The following is a 22,094-nucleotide window of genomic DNA, read 5'->3' as shown; positions in this document are numbered from 1 at the left end:
CCAACATAGGTGCATAGGTGATACGAAATACATTACAATTTCATTCATTATCTGCTTTTACACTAGAGTCAACGAGTTTTATTTTCTCTACTGACAGACTTCCTGAGCTTAAGTCCATAAAGAACAATCATTGTCCAATTACCTATTGAGAAAATGTGCAGAGCAAAATCTGGTTAAGAAAGAATTAGGAGTAAAATGAATAAATATTTTATTGATGCAAGGTGAGTAGCATGCATAGGATAAACACGTGATACAAGATCATCATTTCAATTGTATTAATAATATCATATGAAGATTCAAAATAATGACAACTTTCAAAAAGTTAGATGACTCATAAAGTAAATTACTGATGCCTCTGGCAGTTTCTTTATCTAAAATAGCAGCCTTTCATCCCTTATAAGATAAGGAATGATAATGAGAATGAGTAAAGAAAACTTATAACAGAGTAAATTGTCTCCATTCCAAAGCAAGCATGACTGTGAGAGTAATACACTGGTGCCAGAAGAAAAATGAGATACTGTCGACATATAAATCTGCATGAGGACGGGCTTAACATTTGAATAGATTATCAAAAATGGTCATCAAAAGGAAGAATAACTCCTTTTTTTGAAAATAGTAGGTATAAATTCACAGCCACCATACTCACAGTAAGCAAAATCCTCAATATATCAATCAAATTTGTAAGCTTGCCTCATGTTAAAAATAGCACAATAAAACTATACATTAACATTCTTGTAGAGATTTAAAAAGCACTAAGCTGAGAAATAGTTGCCCATGCAATAAATGCAATTTTAATGATTAGATTAAACACATAGTAAAGGTAACGAGATTTCTCTCACAACAATCAAAATTAACAATACTGTACAGCCAGAGATTTATAACAAGAAACATCCTCATCAAATGTGATGTAGTGCTAAGTGGAATATGGTCCAAATCCTAAACAGCCAACTCACAACACAAAATATCCATCTTCTGTAACCAGGCCAAACTACTTAACCATAACAAAGTGAGAGTGAATCTCAGAGCAGATTCAGTCGCTGTCTGAAGATGATGATCCGCTGTGGAGAGCATTGCTTATTGCATATCCACCGAGGCCTCCTATCGCCAAGCCTGCTGCAGCACCAGCAGCTGCTGAACCAAATTTGCCCATACCTCCACTTGACTGTAATGAGCAAGAAAGGCAGATTAGAAATCCAAGCATCTGGGCCATATTTTAAGTTATACTCGTAAGTACATACCTGGTTTTCAACAACATAAGTTTGAGGATAATCTGGAGCATATGCAGAATAAGCAGGTGGGTTGACAGAAGGGTAGATTGCTGGAGATGGGTCATAGGCCATAGGCATAATGTAGCCACTGGCTGGAGCCATAGCTGTGCCCCCAGGTACAACTTCTGGTGGTGGGTCTTCAAAGCGTACAGCTGATAGTTGAATATCTCCATCAATTGTAATGTGAGATACAGTTTGGAATGCAAGGCGGTGTTCAAACTCAGTGTAGTGCGCACCATTCACAGCAATCTAAGGACACGCCAGCATAGAGAAAATAGTATCAGCTGAATTTAAAAAGAACATCAGGATTACTGAAAAAAAGTATGTCTCAAGAAAACCAACCTTGAAGTGCGTAGCTTCGCACAGTAAAATTATTTCAAATGCTTGTCCAGGAGAGAAAGGAAAGTAACCAAGACTTTCTTCAGGTCCCCACATCAGGTTCTGAAGTGAATTTCTGATGACAGTGTGTGTGACAAACTGTGGTGAAAAGTGAAGAGCAATGTTGTCTCGAGGCTCTGTGTTTGGTCCACACTGAAGATTGATGGCAAACCTTCAAACAATTTAGAAAACATCATCACAAAACTGTTATTAGTTTCATACTGCAAACATTGAGAAAAAAATTGTGAGGTTCTTTAGTGTTTTGTACCTTTGGGCTGAAGGGTGAACAGTTCCCTGAACGCGGATCATACGTCCAGGAAAAATTCCTGAGGGAATGAGCCCTCGATACGGAACCACCTGAGAAGAATAAAATTATGAGAATGGGGTGTTCCTTTCAACATGGCTCAAAGAGAGTGGATGGAACACTTGGCTGATATTGGCAATACCAGTAGATATTTATGAGCTAACAGGAGCTATCACAAAACACCAATGACAGCAATTAAATTTTGAAACATTACTACATGGATACAAACTTAATAACCTACTTACCAGGTTTTGAGGGTAAGACATTTTGGCAGCAGAGAAACGAAGACCGCCCCAACCAAACTAACTGCAATAGAGAGTAAATGATGTCATGGGCTGTCTGCTGATGCAAGTGACAACTAACCAATTAATGACCCAGTTGACAAGTACTGTCAAGTGTCAAGCTTTCACAACAACGGAAACCGGTAGTTAACCTGCAGGTCCTTGAGGATTCGCAGGGAAGAAGTTGTAGAAACCGTACTCACCAAAAACGTTCTAAGTTTCCGCTAACGTGCTGTGTTCAAGCGATAACGAAACTTGTCATGTGCTGCTTTATTTGTTTTCGTGACTCACGACGAGTATTCAAAGTCGTGACATACGCCCAGTGGGGTGACGGTGTGACGCGGCCTCGGAATGACGTCACAAATGCCAGCTGCTAGGAGCCGCGCAGGCACTCGTACCGCAATGAAACCATATTTAGTCAAGCATTAAGGTCATGGGAAATCTTCTCTCATAAGATAAGGTAAGAATTTTTTCCACAAAACAGGCACATTTTATTTTATTTTCCAAAAGTTTCCTTTGTCATTTTTGTTAGAAAATAAGAAAATTAGCTTTACAGATGTTGGTACAAAAACAGCGGGAAAGTTTAAAAGCACAGGCCGAACACGCACAGCTGGATTGTCAATTAATTTGATATCTGTGTCAGTAAAGCGCACCCTCTGGTGACCCACACATCTTCCTTCAGATTTGTGGGGAGTAGAACAGTCATAACGAAATTTGTAGAGTGCCCGGTGGTGGAGAGAACGCCAGCTCGAACTGACGTCTTGTACAAGGGAGCTTTGTAACGAAGAGGGCTTTCTGGAATTGATGTGCCAGGCGCAAGGAGTACCGCTGGAAGTGGGGGATTAATTTCTCCTGCAGCATATCAAGGATAAGATATTAGATTAGTTATGACAAGCATTGAATGTAACGAATTTGGCATGCAATTTCACCTGGATTTGGATCAGCCAACATTTTCTGATCATAGTCCCAACGAGCGGCTTCCAAGAACAGGCCATGGATAAATACTCCATCTTTTGGTTGATGCACTCCTTTGTAAGCTGACTTTACCTTTTATCATTTAAATAAATCACAGTTTTTACAGAAATAGCAGTGATTTTAACAAATATATGACAACGATACTCTACCTCAGTTTTAGCCTTGCGGTGTTCTTGCTCTACCTCATGCTGATGTAGCAATACACTCCCAACATTAAAGTCAAACATAAGTTGGTCTATTGGAAGAGCGTATTTACGAGCATGAGTTTGTAAAACGCCTGTCAGGAATCCTTGAGGAAAAAAGAACCCGGACAGCCAAAATGATTCTGGAGGCCCAGTTGTAAGCCACATCTAGAGGAACAGGAGTAATAAGTCTTACTAATTTCCTTCCATTCTAAAAACAAACTGTAACCTGTATTATAAATTCTGATCCATTTTACCTTAATAAAATCTAGGCGAAGCTCCAGGTCATGGACCCAACTGGACAGTGACTTCATCGAGGGATAAGCTGCTCTTGCCCACAACTTCGGCACCTGTATTACGATAGAAAAATGTTATGAATTAATTTGAAGTCTGTCCAGGGAAGAAACTTTAGTGTAAGTTTAATAAAAGGACAAACTCAAAAACTTACTTGATTATTGATGAAAGCATAATACACTTCTTCTAAGCTTTCGGACATAACTACAAATCCTTTAATGGCACGATTTAAATTTGATAAGGAGGAGTGAATAGCCAGTAAGAGTTTGTTAAATCGGTCCACTTCCTGAAGGAGAACTGTGGTGAGGGATGGCAATCTACCCTCTTCATCTCTCTGTTAACAAACAAGTAAACAATGAACCGCAACTACACCATTGATTGGTTGATTGATTCACCAACATTATTAAAGGTTGTACCTTTCCCAGATGAGGGTGAATTTCTTCTACATCCAGTCTTTCAATAATTCTGAGCGAAATACTTTTTGATAATTCTAAAGCAATGTCATCACTTGATGCAGCTTCACCTCCTTTTGATTCTTGAGGTTGAACACTCAGTATTGTTTGGATCACTGCTTGAGTTTCATTCATCTACACGTTAAATAAAAGCTGTTACAATCCAAAAATGCTCCAACAAACCTAAACCTCTTCTTTTAAAAAAAAAATTAAAAAAATTAAAAGCAAAAAAAATTGGAAATTTACCTCAAATGCTATATTGGCATTTTCATGCATGCCAAAAATTTCAGGTTCATCAATAATAGGTAGTTTGTTGATGAAGTTACGGTATTCATCCAAAGTTTTACATGCCTCTGATTCAGGGCAATAGTAAACACCTGACTGTGAGAATTTGTAGCCTGAGGAGTAAGAAAGGCAGCAATGGTCACTTTTCATGAACGGTTTTGAAATAATGTAAGTACTTTCAAGATGTGTAAAAATAATCTGACCTGCTTCCAAGGTTTTCTCTGAAAAGAAACATCTCAAGATAGTAGCTAGACACCGTTGATCCCAATTATCGGTAACACGACCTCCATAAGTAATTTCCCCTGGAAACAAAACATAAGCAACATAAAATTTATGTTGGAATTTTTAAATTATTGAAATAAAGTTTTTATTAAATAAGCTGATACCTGTGATATACTCCAATGCATCCCAAGGTATGAACCCATCATTACAAAATAATTTTAAGTTAAGGAGAGCACATTCTCTGTCACTGTCACTAAAGTCATAGATAATATTCCAACCTAAAGGACCGAACTTTTTCCTTTCTTGGATGATTGCTTGAAAAATGCAAATTCCAAACACCATTCTTCGCCAATGAGGGCCAAGTGCTGGAAAAGAATAGTCATTGAAAATGAATAGAGGGGGAGGGGGGCAGAGGAGAATTAGATTGAGTGTGTAAAGTAATTATCCTCACGGTTGTCTTCAAAGAAATCCTCCCTCATTTCTGAAAATGCTCTCTTTATATTAGCTCTTAGTCCCTTTGGTGATTCATTGGTTACTTTGATAGAGTTTTGGAGCACAGACACGGGAAATGCTTGACAAGGTGACGAACTGAGAAACAGTCGGAAATCGATATGCACTTTATCAGGTGCCTCTGCCAATGACTGAACTAGTCGCTCAAGTGACAGCATCCATGAAGCTGCAAGATGACAGTTCTGAAAGGACAAAATTTTAATATATTAAGATTCTTTTAAATATGAACTCCTTTTGTGAGATTTTCTAGAAGAAACAGTAAGCACCTGAAGGAAGACCCAGTCACCTCTTGAAGACGCTGAGCGAATCATTTTCTCTGCAATAGGTCCTTGGCCCTGTCCAAGGGAAATAGCCTGAACTTTGTCCCTGTTGCCCAGGTCATATGCAAAGCGTTGGAATGATCCAAATGGATCTGAGCCAGTACTTAATATGAATATCAAAGGGGTGATATTATTTGTATCTTGGTACCTAAATAACAACATCAGAGAAGTTAATGCCAACATTAATGAATGAATGAATTGGACAATGAAACAATGAAGCCTCTACCATACTTACAGTACATTAAGATTTACTTGGGGACTTTCCACAAATGTTTGACCAAGTTTCTTTTTGACATATTCAGTAATGGCAAAGACCAGCTACATTTTTCAGAGAACAAAAAATGAGTGTAGATGAGAATATTTAACACTTAATTGATTAAGTTTCATGTATTACCATACCTTCTCTTGTTTTAATGCTTTGATCAGCATCAATTTACTGAAATCGTCCAGAGATCCATTCCAATCCTTGCCACTTTGGTTGCTGGAACCAAGTTTGATATCCTGCAAGTCACAAAAGACAAAAAGGAGGATGAAACATTGATAGGACAAGAGGAGCACAAGAATCCAACAAAATGAAATTACATACAATGCGTAAATCCCCAACTGTAAGTGTAATCACAGATGTCAAGGCTGCAGGTAATTCGATAAAAGGTGGAAAGACCTTAGCTAGATATTGTGCAGATATCCACATTTGGTCAGAGATTAATAAACCAGTTGGTTTTTGTGACCCTGCCTCCTGTGGGACAAAAACAGATGTTAGTAATGCAAACAAGTATTAACTAATTATACAGATACATAGAAATAAGAAAAAAACAAATGAGTCTGACTGGTTTTGTTGCTGACGAGCCTCTCAAGAGGAAATTCCATTGAAGCTCAGACACAGATCCTGCTTGTTGCTGAATGCTTGTACAAAGAAGAAAACTAAAAACAAGCTTGTGCTTTTCAAACAGGCCTCTTGACACTGTGGAGTACACAGCTGAAGTTGTCTCTGAGAGTAATACTCGCAACCTTTGGTTAAGGTCTGATGATTTTTTGCTAGTTTCAATCACAGTATTGAATACCTGCAGAGAGCAAATTTACAATACAAACAAGTGATAATAGAGGAAACATTTAAAAGGTCTTTAAGCAAAAGCATTAATAAAACTGACCATTTTGAAGTATTTTAGTGAGTATTGATACATTGGATCAATTTCCCCGAGTTGAGCAACCACAAAATAAAGGGAGGAGCCCCTTGCTGCAACTATACGGTACTTTTCTCTGGCAATGGAAATCTTTTCCTCCGTTGCCTCAGCTTCCTCTAACCGAGTGCTAATAATAGCAGAAGTTTCCTGAAAACAATGTTTGTTAAATTGACCACTTCAGAAAATCACATAAATTATCATTTGCACCATACTCACCTTGCTTTCATTTAGAGTTTCTATTAGTTCTTCATCATCTAAGATGTTTCCTGTTGAGTGGAATAGAAGCTGTAGTATTTTGTCCTCTATATTTTTAAGTTGCTGTTTATCTGCATTAATTCTTGTAATGAGCTCAGTGCGTTGTGTTTCTAAATCAGGCCGTTCCAATCTCACAACATCCCTAAAGCAAAATTAAAAGTTTTAAAAGTGTAGAAATAAACATAAATAATCATAATGACAGTGATAATATCTACATACGCTAGCAGTTGATCTTCCAAGCCTGAAAGTGTCACTGTAAAATTTACAAGGGTGACTTGTATGCATATTTCAGGAAGATAATGAGGATTGCTCATTTTTGTAGTCATGTACAACCGGAAATTTTTGTCATAATCAATCTCAGAATCAGCAAACCTAATCAGCAAACGGCCTGACTGCAAAGAAAAAGTAGATAAAGATAACAACCATAATAACAGCAGGACATCTTCTACGATTGAGGAGCACCAATACCTTCATGTAAGTTTGACGCAACAGTATAGGTGTAAGTGCAGGATCCAGTGTTTCCCCAAGTTCTTCAAGTAAGACAGGATAGCCTAGACGAATAGCACTCTCCAAAGATTGAAGGAGGTTACCATCCGTCAATCTTACAACCTTCAGATTCTTCTTAGCTTCCATTGCTCGTATCCAGCGATTAGCCTGCAGTAGGAAAATTATGTTTCATAAAACAAATACTGTAAAACTAAGATAAATTATTCAAACAAAAAAAAAATACCTGCTCCTGTGGATCAATCATTAGAGGCCAACGTCCAGCTTGTGTGACTAGGATAGCATTCTCAGTAGAAATATTATCACGTGGCAAGCCAAATGAATTCCACAAACGTATATCATACGGATCGGCAAGCACAAGGATCAGGCTGAAAATAAATTTCAAGTAAATTTGAGAAAATTTCCCAACAATGCCACTAGTTTGAGGAATTAGGATGAACATACTCGAATGCTGTTGAAGCAGGAATTTTTAAATTCATACATCGCTGCAGCCATGTCTTAATTAGTTCTTTCCTGTAGCTAGCAGTAAAAGCTCCAAGATATGACAAATATGCAGCAGCTATGAGTACATTCCCTGTCATATTCTGTAACTCTTCAGTCAACATCTAAAATTATAAAAACAGTTCTGATATGATTCTTTTAAGTGTGTACAATTAGAGAACAGTTTCATTTTATTCCATTTTTAGCAGTACCTTGACACTGCTTTCCCAACGAACTTGCTCATCACCAAGAGCAGCTGTTAAACTGGCCGAACGTGCTAGACGAGCAGATGTTAAAGCAATACTATCCTCCAATTCAATCTTTTCACTTAAACTTGCATCATAAGTTGCCTCTAGCTTGGCAATTGTTGCCTCAACATCTGCTAACTTCTGCTGCTTTTCCTGTAGCACAGCCATAACAGCAGCCAACTCACGCTCAGCCTGCTCTAATCTTCAAACCAAAAGAAACACAAAAGCATCAGAAACTTTTGGAATCATCTTCCATCAACATCACATCAAAACCTAACTCACCTCTTTTTCTTGGGCTCAACAATTTTATAAACTTTCGAGTAAGTGTCTATGGCACGAACCCAAAGACAAATTGACTTGCAAACCTTCGATTGTGTTGCTACCACATCTGGGACAAAATCTTTGTTGTCTATGTAAACCTTCAGCTTTCTTAAGGTCATATCAGGTATGTGGTCCTTGTCATACTCTTGTAATTTCTTCAAAAAATTAGTGTCAGCTAGAACCACCTTTGCTGTTGCCCAATCAGTTCTGCAAGTGAAAAAATATTCAAACAGATTGTAAAATCAAATTTGACTGAGACAATCACCACTTACTTTTGACCAAGAAGCAGGCAAACAGCTTCCATCACAGTTCGAACCAGAGGGGGAGGTTTATTGAAAACCTTGAGTTCATTTATATCATTTTTGTTGAGAGCTTCTAAAGCTTTTGTTGCTGCCTCCATAGCAGGTAAAGCTTGATCAAGGTCTGCTTGAGCATCATCGGCAATGGCTTGTGTTTCATCAGCTTTGACCTACACAAAATTTCTCAAAGTAATGAAGAGAGTAATTTATGTACAACAGCCTCTGGATAAAGGGACTTACTTTGGCAATGGCCTCATCAGCTTCTACAACTTGACGAACTTCCATAGCCTGAGCTTGCTCTTTTACAAGGCGATCCATTAACTTATTTGTCGCTTCTGACTTTTCTTTCAGAACAGGCCCTAAAGCTGAGAGCTCTATTTTCATTTGGGCCACTAGGTCATTAGTTTCATACAGTTTCTGTTGATGAAAATTTTGAATAATAACTAATAAGTCCTTATGATTTAATTCGAAGTAGAGAAAAGGAATATTTTAGATACCTGCAAACCGTTAGCAATGCGATCTCGTTGTCCACTTGTTTCTTTTTGTTTTTTGTCTAACAATGCCAAAAAGAGTTTTATGAGTTCCAGGTAACTACTGGGTGTTGTGTAATAATGTCTGCGCATCTCCAAATAAAATCTCTGTGACATTTCACCAACGCTCTGAAAAGTTATGAAAGTCCATTCTATAATGTATTACTTAAAAAAAAAAAATTAAAATTTTTAATAAACAGCAAAACAGATTTGGCTTGAAACATTTTTTACCTCATGGATCAAAACACAAATATTAGCATAGTTGTCCAAATGATCTTCTTCAATATGCTCTTTGAGAGAGTTCACAGCTACTGAGAGGAGAGCATCTTGCGGCCATTCAGAGAACCAATCAATAGCACAGCAATTCACCAATGAAGGAAACATGCGACACCTTTGCCTGAAGTATGTAAGCACTTGTTTGAACTTGTATTCATTGTTTTTACTTGCAAGAATTAATATGGCAGGGATCACGGTACCTAAACGAATCTCCTACAGGACTCATGCACAGTACGAGATGTAACTTAGAGCGCACACGGGTAATGAAAAAATTAAAAATGGCATCTCTGTTATGTTCCATGATGCCTGCTTCTTTGGCTGCTGGACGTACTGCTTGAATTACCTTTTCAAGCTCATCCCCCTCAAAGAGACCAGGTACTTCCCCTAAAATTAAGGTACATAAATTGTTAAATGAATGATCATGACAAAGTACAACTCAGAAGTGTAACATCCAAACCTGAATTCAAGATATTATTTATATCCTCAAGAAATTCTTCCTCAACCACTTGTGTATCAGTGAAAAGAAATACTGTGGCTTCATTTTTAGCTCCTGCATTAAAATACAATTTCCGAAGATCTTCAAAGAAGGACTCATGGTTGTAATTTCGAGCTAGTTCAATTTGGAAACATCTAAAGGGGAAGAAAAGTGATTGTGAAAGTGCATTTCTTTCATAGGCTCCGTTCTGTTTCGGTCTTAGAATACTTACTTGTAGCCATTGAGGTGGGCCCCCAGGATAGTCAAACTGCGTTTTCCCATTCCACCAACTCCCACAAGCAATCCATTCCCCCTTTCAGCTCTAAGAATACGAGCTATTCTGACAGTGTGTTCAATGGCATCCATAAAAAGTATGAGTTTCATTTCACAAGGTGCTGTTAAATTATATTCATCCAGATAATCTTGCAAAATATTCTGTAGCTTGGACATATCTTTGACTTCCTCATAAATTCTATCTTCAGTAGGAGTAGAGGGATTCATGAAATCTCCGAAAAGAATTATTGGAGGCTTTAAAATCACATCATCATCAGGCAATTCTATGACTGAACTGCCGAAACATCTCGAATTAACGTCTGCTAAGAGTTTATAAAAGTAGCTTTTGTCACCAACACTGGTCAGGCGATCATGAAAGACTCTCAAACATTCATGTGAAAACAAACGTAGAAGATCAATGCCTTCTCTTAAACTACTACTATCAGCCTGTAGAACTCCCTGTACACATTTAGATAAATCTCTCAAGTTAAAGACATAATGGGACTTTGTTGGAGTTGGTAGCAAGTCTTCCATTATTCTCCGATAAATTTCAATTGAAGCATTGACGACTGCATCCGCTAAATCTTGAATAGGCTTGACAAACTCCGACAAAAACCCTCGAAGAATAGACTAAAAATCAAAGAAATGAAAAAATAGCTTCAATGCAGATGGTCAATGCTTATAGGCAAATTGTACAGCCAATAGATTACCTTGAATATAACTTTGAGAGAAGCTTCATTGGGTTTTGGTATGTGAAGCACACTGAAATGTCGAACAAATCGAGGAGTCAAAGGGTTACGCCCCCCACCTGGAGGTGCACAGGCTGCAGTGATGATTACATCTTTGATGTCTTTCCAGAATAACTTTTCTCGATCATAGAGACCATGAAAATCAAGATATTGTCTAAAGAAAAGAAGACACAATAAAAGATTAAGGTATAGCGAATTAATGTGACTGATACAACAATGCAAAGTGAGCACTCTACTTACCTCAATAGCTCAATAGGTGGTTGTGCACCATACACCTCTAGTTTGGGCATGTTCACATCATCAATAAAAACTATTACTTTTTTTCCCATTGGAGCTCCAAGCAAAGTTTTCTTTCTCTTCTCTAGACGCATTTCCAAAATTTCTTGGGTGCGGCTACTGCTTGTTTGAGCAGAAAAGTTTAGGGTAACAGGAACATATGTATCGGTAGCAGATAAATTGTTCAGAGCAGATTTAGCTATGACCGACTTCCCAACACCTAAAAAAAAAGGTAGTTTTAAAAATCTCATAAAATAACACTTATTATTATTATTATTATTAGATCTTGTCCCCCTCCTTTTCCGCCTTGCTACCACTAGCCTGCGTACTAAGCGAGGGGTGGGGTACTGGCCACCGGGGCCTGGTCATCAGATTTTTTGGTTAACGGCCTACGGCCCCCGCTGGTTCGGGTAACCCCTGACAGATCAGCCTAGAAAAGAATTTTCATTAACGGGCCATTTTGAACCACCAGCTCGGCGTAACCTTTTATCACCTCACCGGCTCCCCCCGCTGCGTCGCGGGAGGATCTAGGCTCATAGTGCTGGGAGGGGGGAATGAGTGTTTGTACTTTCACACATACAGCATTGCAAGTCCCTCCACCACCCCAGACCGTCCTGCGCTCACGCTCCTTCCTGAAGGGGTGAGGGTTTCCTAAGGGGAGAGAAAATTGATTGCAACCGCTTCGTCCAGGTCACTCCATCTGTGCATTACGCAGAGCTCTATCTAAGCACGAGGAATTTCACCTAGCACCAAGCATCGTGCAACAGGCAAGGCAAGGGTTTGGTACAAGCAGCTGCCGTTGCCCGCAGCCGCAGCATTGGGCCAGTCGATGCAGGGCACACCCAAACGCACTGCAGGCACCCCAATTGGCCCCGGCGGCATGGGGTTTGAACTTGCCACCCTGCCTTATCGACTGGGGAGGCCGGCGAGGGGTCGCGCTGGAGTGGAGTGGAGTGGAGCATGCAGGGCGCTCAAGGCGGGCACGCAGGCACAGCCTAGAACGAGGCGTCGTCCTAGGGCGTCGTGTAAAGCAGGCGTGAAGACGGCCCCCCCCACACGTAGGGGGTGTGCAGGCTTCATGCCGAGCTCAGTGCTCAGTCATTGTACATGCAAAGGCAGAAAAGCATACATATCAAGCAGTGGTCATAATACAGGCGACTTAACTAACACCGCTCGACAGCAGTCCCATGGTTGAGCCAACCACAAGACTCAGACCGAGCGACGTGTCCGTCTTTAGCGGCTGGCATCATTTTCCACAAGAAAGCGATGGCAGCCCCCGGGGGGAACGTGTGCACACGGCCCGGACGCGACGGCATGGGGAAGGGAACGTGCGGAAGCAGGAAGGAAAAAGGCAGGCATACAGTGAGATGATTAAGCCAAGCGATAGAAAGCACCCTGCACCTGATGGAGCGACACACACACACACGCAGTCACACTCAACTCCTGCCCCCTACAGCAAGCCCTCAGCGCGTGCGCCGAAGGCGTACCTAGCACATCCCCTCCCCCCTCCCCCCAAATCTCATAAAATAACACTATGAGAAAAATAAAAATGGTTCTAAGTACCTGTGCCTCCTATGTAAAGGACTGGCTTGTTTACAGTCATCATTTTTTCTAGGATGTATGTGAAACATACAGTATCTTGGGTCGGTACAAGCAAATCAAAAAATGGGGTTTGTGGATCATAATGGAAAGAAGGCATAACTTTCGTCCACTGCTCCATGCGGCGTGCTGATACATTTATGTAAAGACTCCAGACATCTCCTGAGGTCGGTAATCTAATGTTGTGGAAGAAAAGGTAAAGTTACATTCATTAAATAAAAAGCATTCAGCTAAAAAAACTATATTTTACATTGATACCTTGCATCAGGATGATCATCAAAAATTTCTCTGATACAAATATCAAGACCATCTCTTCCTGTCTCCAATATATTACCACCAATGCCCCACAGGGCTGAAAATATAAATGCTTGACAAAGAAAGTTTTTGAGGCGAAGTTTATCTGCTGTTGACATGTCCAGTGCACCTGGCTCCAAAAGTAATGCTTCATAAATAGCGCAAAGGGCTTGAATCTTTCCCATGTCTACCTGACATTGCACACAAAATGAAAGCAATAGATTAATATTTATAACTCTTTTGTGCAGTCTATCTTTATAAAGAAACATGAAGTACTTCAATATTATTTTAAACACATTTAGCCTTACTTGATTTATGCCTTGATCACAGTGTTTAGCAATGTGATAAAATATGCGATCCACAGCTCTTTTGAAAAGATCAAGAACAAATTCTTTGAAGTCATCCTGCAGGACACTCAACTTGCTCAACCATGATTGAACAAAAGGTAACCATTTCAGCTCGTTGGGATCAATGTAAACCATTCCTAGAATAATAAATGTATATTATTATTATTATTATAAATCTGAACAGGACAAAGCGAGGTAAAAACAATTCATGGAAAAATCAGTATTTACCACATCTACTAACGGTTGCTGGGGAAGCCTGAGCCAAATCTTGTACCTCAAACATCATTGTAATGTGAGGTGTCAATTTTATTCGTTCTGAATTTGCTAAGCATAGCATTTTATTGTCATCCAAGACTGTATTCATGTTCTCAATCCAAACAGCATCAACCGGACCATCACATACGACCCATTGATGATCTTCATTAGTGCTCTGGGAGAATCAAGAAAACCGCAACATTAAATTTGGTACCAATTAAATCTGGATAAATGCTATAGAGGAGCGACATCAAATGGATTCATTAAATAAGTAAAGAACAACTGATGATGAGCACCTGAACAGCTGTTCGCACACTGATGCCAAGTAAGCCATCCCGCCACTCCATAGTCAGAGGGTTGACTTCACCATATAACTCTCCCATGGTTATTGACTTTGGGTTCAGAACATAATAATGTACAGGAGTAAACTGAGGATCTTTAACCCCTCTTCTATTAAGCTCTCCCAGTGCACCTCCAAGAGACTTACATAAAATAAAATTTTCATTAATGAAAACACTTAAACTTTTTCACAAACATCCACTTTCTCTTACTTTTCTCCAATGTCATAGTTACCCTTAAAACAGTGGTCTTGCCACCTCCTGTTGGGCCCACCAACATAACTCCATGTCGTACAATGCATGTTTCATGTAACTGGATCACCTTCATGACCATAGTCTCTACTGGTTGTAATTTCATAGATATCATGACAGATATGATGGCATCCTTCAGTTGTCCATAGTCTTGTTCAGGTATTTCAACCCCTGGAAATAAGTCTTTCAGAATACCCTGTCAATAAAACAAGGACATAATTACAACTTGTTATCGCCCAACTAAAAATAATTAGAAAAGTATATTTGATTTACCTGGAAAAGGACAGCATCGTCTACCAAGAATTTAGGCAAGTTGGAATCTCGTAATGCTCGAATGAGAACAATACTCTCATCTACATCTGGATTGGCCCTTTTGAGGGAACCTGCCATAACTAGTACACTTTTCACAGCCCTTTGAACAGAATAAACAAGGAACCAAATCAATTTTAATTCAGATACCTTTTTTTGTTCCAAAACAAATTTAATGGCTTACCTCATTCCAAAGTCATAGTGATCCTGTTGAGATAGCTGTTCACTGCATAACTTGTACATTTGGACCATTTTCTTGGCTAATACTTTAGAGGACTCAAAGCCTTCTGAGTACAAAATTACCTCAGCAATAAGACCTTAAACGAGTGGGAAAATACCTGTGAGCGCACAACCAAGGTACTAACTAATGAGGGCTTTCATGGGCTGCACTCACCATAGTCTGGAACCATCATCGATATTGGTCGAAATAGTGCTTTCAAATTGTCTGGCAATTCAGTACGCCCTGCATAGCCAGGGTTCATTGTAATAAATGCAGCACACTGTGCCACTAATTTGATCTCCCGCCCTTCAAACATAAAACTAAATCCAGCAAAAAAAGTGATCAGCAGCTTGGTCATAGCATCATCAGTTTAGTTTAAGTGACATTATTCTCACCGTGCAAGTTTAGCTGCTTTGGCATTACGGATAGTAATGATTTGTTGAGCAATCACAGAAAGCACCTCTATGTCAATTCTATTGAATTCATCAAAACAACACCAAGCTCCTGACTGGGCAAGTCCAGAAAAAAATCTGCCCATCATCTGAAAATACATTGTTGCAATTCAAAGCGGGAAAATTTTGAATAATTCAACTCGCCAGAAAAAAAACGTACTTTGTAATCCAGACCCTCTGAACAATTGAATACAACACATTGTATTGCTAAAGATTTGGCTAAGTCCTTCGTAGTCTCGGTCTTGCCAGTGCCGGCCGGGCCGGCTGGTGCTCCTCCTAAAGAAAAATTAAGAATAATTCAGCAGTAACAGATATACAACCCTCCACCTCATCACCATAGGGACCAACAAACCTAAATCTAATTGAAGTGCTCCCATTAAACAAAGGTAGCAACGATCAGTTAAGGGGGTGATAACAAGACGAGGAGATGCCCCAAGATATTCATACCCATATACATAGTGGGATGTTGACATCCTGGCTACACAATTGTCAATATCCTCCTCCCAATAGTAACGAAGCTGTTTCAGCCACTCAAAATTTGATCTACAACAGAAGACAGAAAGATATTGACAACAAGCCATTTTTGCTGTTAAAGAGAAACCTAAAACTTACCTGTCAACAACTTGGCTTTTCACCAAAGCAGAAATATTATCTCTAGCATGGACATTAATGGTAATCAGGGCACATAAGACGGCACGATTCAGCTTTGTGAGCTCTCCACGGACCATTCCAGCAAGAACATTTAAATCCTGCGTGCATATGGAAAAGGTATAGATCAAGTAAAAAATTGTGAACCACTAGAGGGATAAAAAATACAGCAGCTTTAGACAACTTACGCTAAAGTTTTTCTTCTCAAATTCCTGCATTCCATTGAGAGCAGTTGATTTATTTCCAAGAATGCTTTCAACTGTCAGTGCCCACATTACTTGTGATATGGTCAGGACAATCTAAATTAATACATAGAAAACAACAAATTCTAATTTATATTTTTTTTTAAATATGGGGTGCAATTTTTTAAATAAAATTTCAAGTACACCTTATGCACTGTAGATTACCTGTGATGGCTGATTTAGTACCCATACATCAGTAGGGGTGTGGGAATATGACACAAGTGCAGATTTCATTATACGTCTCAGAGAAGTAAACATAGATTCCTCAACTTTCGTAAGCCAATCTTCAACATTTCCTCTTGCTTTCAAACCCTAATTAAAATTTCAGCATTCATTAGCGCTGAAGATTTACCATTCTTGCTATAGTTGTATTTTAAAATCTATTTTTCCTGACTTACACACCTTTGTTAGAGGTACTCTCTCCCCTTCAGGGGATATCATAGCAACTATATCAGAGGAGAGTTTGTCACTGTCTTCTCCTTCTAGAATCCCGCCTACACCTTTCCCGAATTCTAGTTTGGCCACTGCATCAAAGCATTTTCTTAAATGAGGTTGAACTGCATGGGGATTTCTTGTCTGGAATAAAAAAATTCGAGTTTGTTTACACTATTATTCTTGCAATACTGCTGGCCATAAACATTGAAAATACCTGGGCCAAAATCTCAATCAGCTCATCATTTGAGAGAAAATAAAAACGAGGGAAGACAACCCGCTTTGATTCCAGGTATGCTTCAAGACACTTCATCACTTGATCCAAAAGTGAATTGTTGTTCACAAATGTTTCATACAGCCCAGGATATGTACAAGCAGGCATAGCAATGGGAGTTTTAGCAGTGCGCCGCATTATGTCTTTCCAAGATTTATCTACAGTCATAAACATTTTAGCCTCTGCTGGCAGTTGCCTCTGAATATCTGGTGCAGAGAAAATACTTTCTAAATAGAGCCACTTCTGTTGACATTGAATCCATTCATCCAGTGTTTTGGAGAAAAGCTGCAATTGTTCGAGCCAGTCTTCAACCCGGCTCTTAATAGGTCCCACATGACGGGAGCTTAAAATGGTGTTGATATTTATCATGCTTTCCTCTAGTAATGTGAAGATTTCTTCTAAACCCCCCAATATAAAAACATCCTTTTGATCACGATGATTTAACACAACTAATTCAGCTTGTTGCCAAGCATCTTCCACTTTACGAAGCAGGCTTTCAAGAGCTGCTTCTGAGCTAGCTTGAGCTGCTATGTCGTTGAGCTGGTCAGTGTAGCTCATGAGTCCTTTGTCAAGCAGACTTTGAAGGGTTACTGGCTCATCAGGTGAAATTCGAACATTCATCATCTGCTCTATGTTGGACCAATGGCGAGCTTTCAAATTAGGGTTGCGTAGGCTAGAAATAGTGGGTAACTATTTTTTTAGGAAAGGGGAGAGGGTGTATCTTATTAACATTCAAAACGTTCGAACAAAGAGTTAATAAAAGACAACAGACATTAATATTAATAAATCACCTTTTCCTTGATATCTTGAACCGCACTTTTAAACTGGGGCACAATTAAATTTTCAGGGAGCAGCTTTTCCATCTGTTGTACATTTTTCAGGTTCTTGTTAGTGAATTGCATCATTTCCTCAGGATCTAATGATGAGAATTCCGATGACATCCAAAGGTTAAATGATTGTTCCCATTCCTCCAGGCTATCCCATAACAATTGACGAATGCGTAGTTCATTTGTAACTTCATCTAACATTTCAAAGCGGGTCACTTCCACCTAAAATAGATTCCACAAAATAATTCAAAAAAAAGTTTTCTGACCAATTAAGAAATCAACCATTCTATTGCAAACATACTCTAAATGATTTCTGATACCCCTTAATTTCAGTGGCTCTTTCTGCATACTCATTCACTTTCTCTGCAACTTCTTCAAGAGCCATACGTATTTCAGCAGGATTGGCATTAGAGTCAACAAATTTATTATCCTGTGGGAGAGAACTTGTTGAAGAACTGAGTGACTATAGACTAGTAGTACACATATGACAATGCACTTTACCATGACCATTTCATGTGTCTTCATGATATCATCTAGCAAAGCATTTATATCCACTTGACACTGAGCAACAAATTTACCAACTAGACTAATCTTATCTGCCAACTTTCTGTCAACAGTTCTGTGTAAAGCACCAAGCTCTTCCCCAAATCTCTACAAGACAAGATGGATGAAATTTAATAACTGAAAGGATAAATGCAATCATGGTGAAACAACCATACTTACATAGTACTCTTCACTGTCATGCTCAGAAACTATTATGGAGTACTCATCACATAAATCATATAATTCCTTACAATAGTCTAAAGTAGCTTCCATTTCTTCTACCTATTTAAATCAGTTTATTCATAATTATAATTGCTTCACTGCAACTGCACTCAACTCATGAAAATGGGGTTTGTTGCATAGTTGAATATACTCACTCTCTCTGTTATTCCCTCAAGAAATTCAAGGTAGTCAACAAATTCTTTAGTCAAGATAGGGTCTCGATCAATGTACAACTGCTTCTCTTCAACTTCCTTGAGTAGAGTTAAAACTTTGTCCCTACCAATACTGAAAAGAAAAATTAAATTTTTAATTAGGATGTGTATCATACTTACAAAGGAAAAGAAAGGTTTTCTCGTCTGTACCGTGGCATCACTTCCTCAATAATGTCTCTAAGCCTCCGATTAGATGGTAACACTTCTTCTTTCAGACGATCTAACTTGACCAAAACAAGGCCCAATGATTGCGAGTCCACTGTTCTTTCCAACTCCCCTTCTTGCTTTGAAAACTCAGCCAGATGCTTTCTGAACACTTCCAACACTAAAATGAAAGAAATAAAAATGGTGTTTGTGTATTTCTGCTGTTTTTGGTTTTCAATTAACAAGTTAAAGAAAGGGGAGTACACAGCACTCACATTCGTTCTCAGCAAGGTTTTCAGGAGAAATTGCAAGGTTTACATTGTAAAATTCACGTATGAACTGAAAACGTTGCATATATCTTTCTGCAGCCTCAAAAGATTTGCGAAGGAGATGCAGACTTTCTTTCTTAGAATGTTTTACAACCTCATCAATACCAAGGCAAAATCGAAAATCACACCCATTACCACAGTCCCTTGCCTCCATCTTTCCATTAATTTCAGGTCTAAAATAAAAGGGAAAGGAGCCGATTGTAATGAGAAATATAAGAGATTGGGCTGAAAATAACACACAGAAGTATGTGAAAACTCACTCTGCAAATGGAATGAAAAATGGATCTGGTAAAAATGTGGGCACCGATGCCAATGCATCTGTCCATAAATCAATTATTTGATTAAACATAGCATCAAACACTTCAGCAGATGGATCTAATGTTAGTGCTTCAGGTTGACAAACAACATCAGTTACAAATAATGGATTCTGGAAGAATTGAAAAGAAATTGAAAACACTATATTTTCCTTGCAATTTAGTGAATGTGAAAACTTCATTTGTGTAGGCCTTACTTCAGGAGAGTCAGATGGACGTCTATCTTCCAATACAGCTGATGTATCTGTTTCAACCAATAAATCGTATGATGGAGTTAAGACCACATAAGAATCTAAGGCCTCCATGAATGCAGTCTGAGAGTTTCGAATGATGACATGGAAGGAATCCATAATCAACAGGTCAACCAAATGAATGAAACTGCAAGAGTTGTTCATAATGAAAGACATTTCTATAGTCATAGGCTGAGGACATACGAAAAGCACCCAAGGATTGTTACCATGTTAAACGGGCACAAAACCTCCGTTTCTTTGCTTGATCAGTGTATGGCATTTTCACTTTACCATCCTTAAGAGGAGGTAACCTCTGCCCTGGAACTAGATAAAAACAAGTAATCATTTCAATGCATAATACAAAGCAAGACCTTCAAAATAAGATAGGATTATCAAACCAACGTAGCTGTATTCTTGATAGTCGCATATTGCTGTCATGTGGAGTAAAGCCTTCCTCAAGTAAAGCTCCATGGCATGCAGTGTTTATTATTTCCTTGAATTGAGAGCGATATTCTCGGATCTGAGATTGAATGCTTTCTTTTTTATGCATCTAAAAGTTGATTTAAGGGCCAAAACCACATTTAGAATAGAAAAAATATTTTAATAATAAATAGTGCATGAAAAAATACCTGAATCTCAATGAACTGGAAAAGTGGATTGAGCTGCATTGATGATGTGTCAAAAAAGTTAATTTTAAGCAGCTCAATGCACATCTCTCTCATCTCCAAAAGAGCCTTCTGTAGCACAGGATTGAGAAGAAATAGATTTTTACGAATAGATTCCTGTGCATCTTTAAACTTAGCCCGGGTAATACTTTTCCTCCACATGAAAAATGCTTTCCAGAGCCTAAATTTCGAGAAGAGCTTTATCTGTGAAATTAAAATAATGGGGTTGAGTCTTATGTGACACCTTAAAGCAAGTCTCACTTCCTATCCCATCTAAACCCCACCTTGCTTATGCGACAGTAGTCGTCATATTCCTTCTCCCACTGATCCAAAGGGGTGAATATCATCTCATTTGGAAAGTATTGGGTTACACCATGAGCACTTATTGTCATAAAACATTCTTTATCAATCAAAGAATAGTCAACTATTCTGTTAAAAAGAGAGAGGGGCCTGGGGTTATGATATGTGACAGAGAAAATAGATATATTAGTGGCTCCCTAGATAAAAACAAATAATCTTCGATACCAACTTGAGATTGTATGGGGAGAACAGCTCATGGTTTCGAGGAACAGCATAAACCATGTAGTAGAAGCCTATCCGGGGGTCGTTTCGAAGCAACTGTATTATTTCTTTCTGATTGAAAGCACTGTCTTGAAGAGAGATCCCGTCATCTTGATTTGCAGCTAGAAATATGAGTTAAGATTAAGCATTGGTCAATAGTAATTACTATCTAGCACCAAAGTAAATTTTAAGGGATGACAAATCATGGCAAGGGACAAGAACAGTGTTCTCGTTTCGGAGCAAACACGTTAATGATGGGCCTGCAATTTTAGTTCTTACATTTTTTAGGTATTGAGGAAACCATCATATCGTTGCGGGGGAAGGGGTACTCTACAGATGTTAGGTCATCTCTCCTCTTTTTCTTTTGGTGAGCAGTAAACCCAGGCTGGAATAGATTCAAAATATTGTAATTGAAGGTGGCTTACTTTAAACAGAATCCATTAATTAAACTAAGACACTTACCAAAGGCTCTCCTTCATTTTTCTTAATTTCAAGTGAACTGAGGAGTCTCTTGTGTGGAAAATGGAATGGGATAACGTGCTGATCCCTACAGGTAGGGAGACAATAGATAAATAACATTTACTTCACTCCAAGAGGAGAAACTAAGACTGTTTTTAAGGATATCCGTTAGTAAATGTGGATCACTAGGTGACTTAAGATCCCAGTGATTAAAAATTTTCTGATAACCATTCACAAAACTCTTATACCTGACATATTTTTCAGGGGCAAACGTTGTTAGTTTGCTAGAGCCATCCCTTGGGCGTCTCTCTCCAGGTTTTGGGGGTTCGCCACTGTTTGTAGGATTCATGTCACTTCCTTCTTCTTAAGAGAAATAACAGATAATATTTTCTGTGTATCAAAATGACAAGAGCATGTTTGCAAAGTAGCTAAATTCCCATTTAATACAGGTTAGCCAGGCATGTAAACAAACCAGACTGTTTAGTTCATGCAGCATCTGAGTACAGGGGTATCACCATGGCAACCAATCACCTGTGTACAAAACTTGTGTGGACAAAAGACTGGATCAGATTGAGTTACTCCTGATTC

General features: G+C 38.8%; 2 protein-coding genes across 4 annotated transcripts; both read right to left on the bottom strand.

The window, feature by feature from the left end:
* Positions 1-251: 251 nt before the first annotated feature.
* On the bottom strand, positions 252-2,586 carry LOC117653969 (galectin-7-like). 2 transcript variants are annotated; one of them, XM_034400047.1, is made up of 6 exons: positions 2,435-2,586; positions 2,196-2,256; positions 1,915-2,003; positions 1,611-1,818; positions 1,239-1,517; positions 252-1,162 (listed from the first exon to the last, which is right to left on the bottom strand). In XM_034400047.1, exons 2-6 carry the CDS (start codon positions 2,214-2,216, stop codon positions 1,031-1,033), a joined length of 729 nt encoding a protein of 242 aa, XP_034255938.1. In that variant the 5' UTR covers positions 2,217-2,256; positions 2,435-2,586; the 3' UTR covers positions 252-1,030. The 2 variants fall into 2 exon arrangements, with proteins under 2 accessions (XP_034255938.1, XP_034255939.1); XM_034400048.1 differs by having other exon boundaries at positions 2,384-2,474.
* Positions 2,587-2,737: 151 nt separating this feature from the next.
* On the bottom strand, positions 2,738-21,990 carry LOC117653967 (dynein heavy chain 6, axonemal). Of its 2 annotated transcripts, XM_034400043.1 has the most exons (66): positions 21,755-21,990; positions 21,510-21,594; positions 21,327-21,432; positions 21,016-21,169; positions 20,771-20,915; positions 20,451-20,690; positions 20,224-20,371; positions 20,049-20,145; positions 19,789-19,969; positions 19,538-19,704; positions 19,224-19,450; positions 18,955-19,129; positions 18,748-18,877; positions 18,551-18,652; positions 18,329-18,478; positions 18,129-18,257; positions 17,792-18,049; positions 16,944-17,690; positions 16,697-16,870; positions 16,460-16,606; positions 16,241-16,351; positions 16,017-16,153; positions 15,757-15,947; positions 15,565-15,680; positions 15,348-15,493; positions 15,127-15,272; positions 14,917-15,049; positions 14,697-14,835; positions 14,407-14,619; positions 14,130-14,315; positions 13,807-14,008; positions 13,540-13,715; positions 13,196-13,422; positions 12,902-13,113; positions 11,303-11,558; positions 11,024-11,216; positions 10,273-10,943; positions 10,023-10,195; positions 9,766-9,949; positions 9,521-9,686; positions 9,257-9,418; positions 9,000-9,176; positions 8,733-8,929; positions 8,422-8,667; positions 8,104-8,341; positions 7,856-8,016; positions 7,638-7,779; positions 7,376-7,561; positions 7,127-7,299; positions 6,869-7,049; positions 6,620-6,799; positions 6,299-6,532; positions 6,058-6,207; positions 5,871-5,972; positions 5,707-5,789; positions 5,418-5,619; positions 5,093-5,333; positions 4,806-5,006; positions 4,623-4,721; positions 4,381-4,532; positions 4,099-4,269; positions 3,837-4,016; positions 3,646-3,738; positions 3,356-3,556; positions 3,161-3,278; positions 2,738-3,083 (listed from the first exon to the last, which is right to left on the bottom strand). In XM_034400043.1, exons 1-66 carry the CDS (start codon positions 21,853-21,855, stop codon positions 2,854-2,856), a joined length of 12,141 nt encoding a protein of 4,046 aa, XP_034255934.1. In that variant the 5' UTR covers positions 21,856-21,990; the 3' UTR covers positions 2,738-2,853. The 2 variants fall into 2 exon arrangements, with proteins under 2 accessions (XP_034255934.1, XP_034255936.1); XM_034400045.1 differs by lacking the exons at positions 20,771-20,915; positions 21,016-21,169; positions 21,327-21,432; positions 21,510-21,594; positions 21,755-21,990 and having other exon boundaries at positions 20,220-20,371; positions 20,451-20,565.
* Positions 21,991-22,094: the final 104 nt, after the last annotated feature.

Source organism: Thrips palmi, unplaced genomic scaffold (genome assembly GCF_012932325.1).
Source record: "Thrips palmi isolate BJ-2018 unplaced genomic scaffold, TpBJ-2018v1 HiC_scaffold_8, whole genome shotgun sequence".
In the NCBI taxonomy this organism is placed as follows: domain Eukaryota; kingdom Metazoa; phylum Arthropoda; class Insecta; order Thysanoptera; family Thripidae; genus Thrips; species Thrips palmi.
This window is presented reverse-complemented; position numbering and strand designations above follow the sequence as displayed.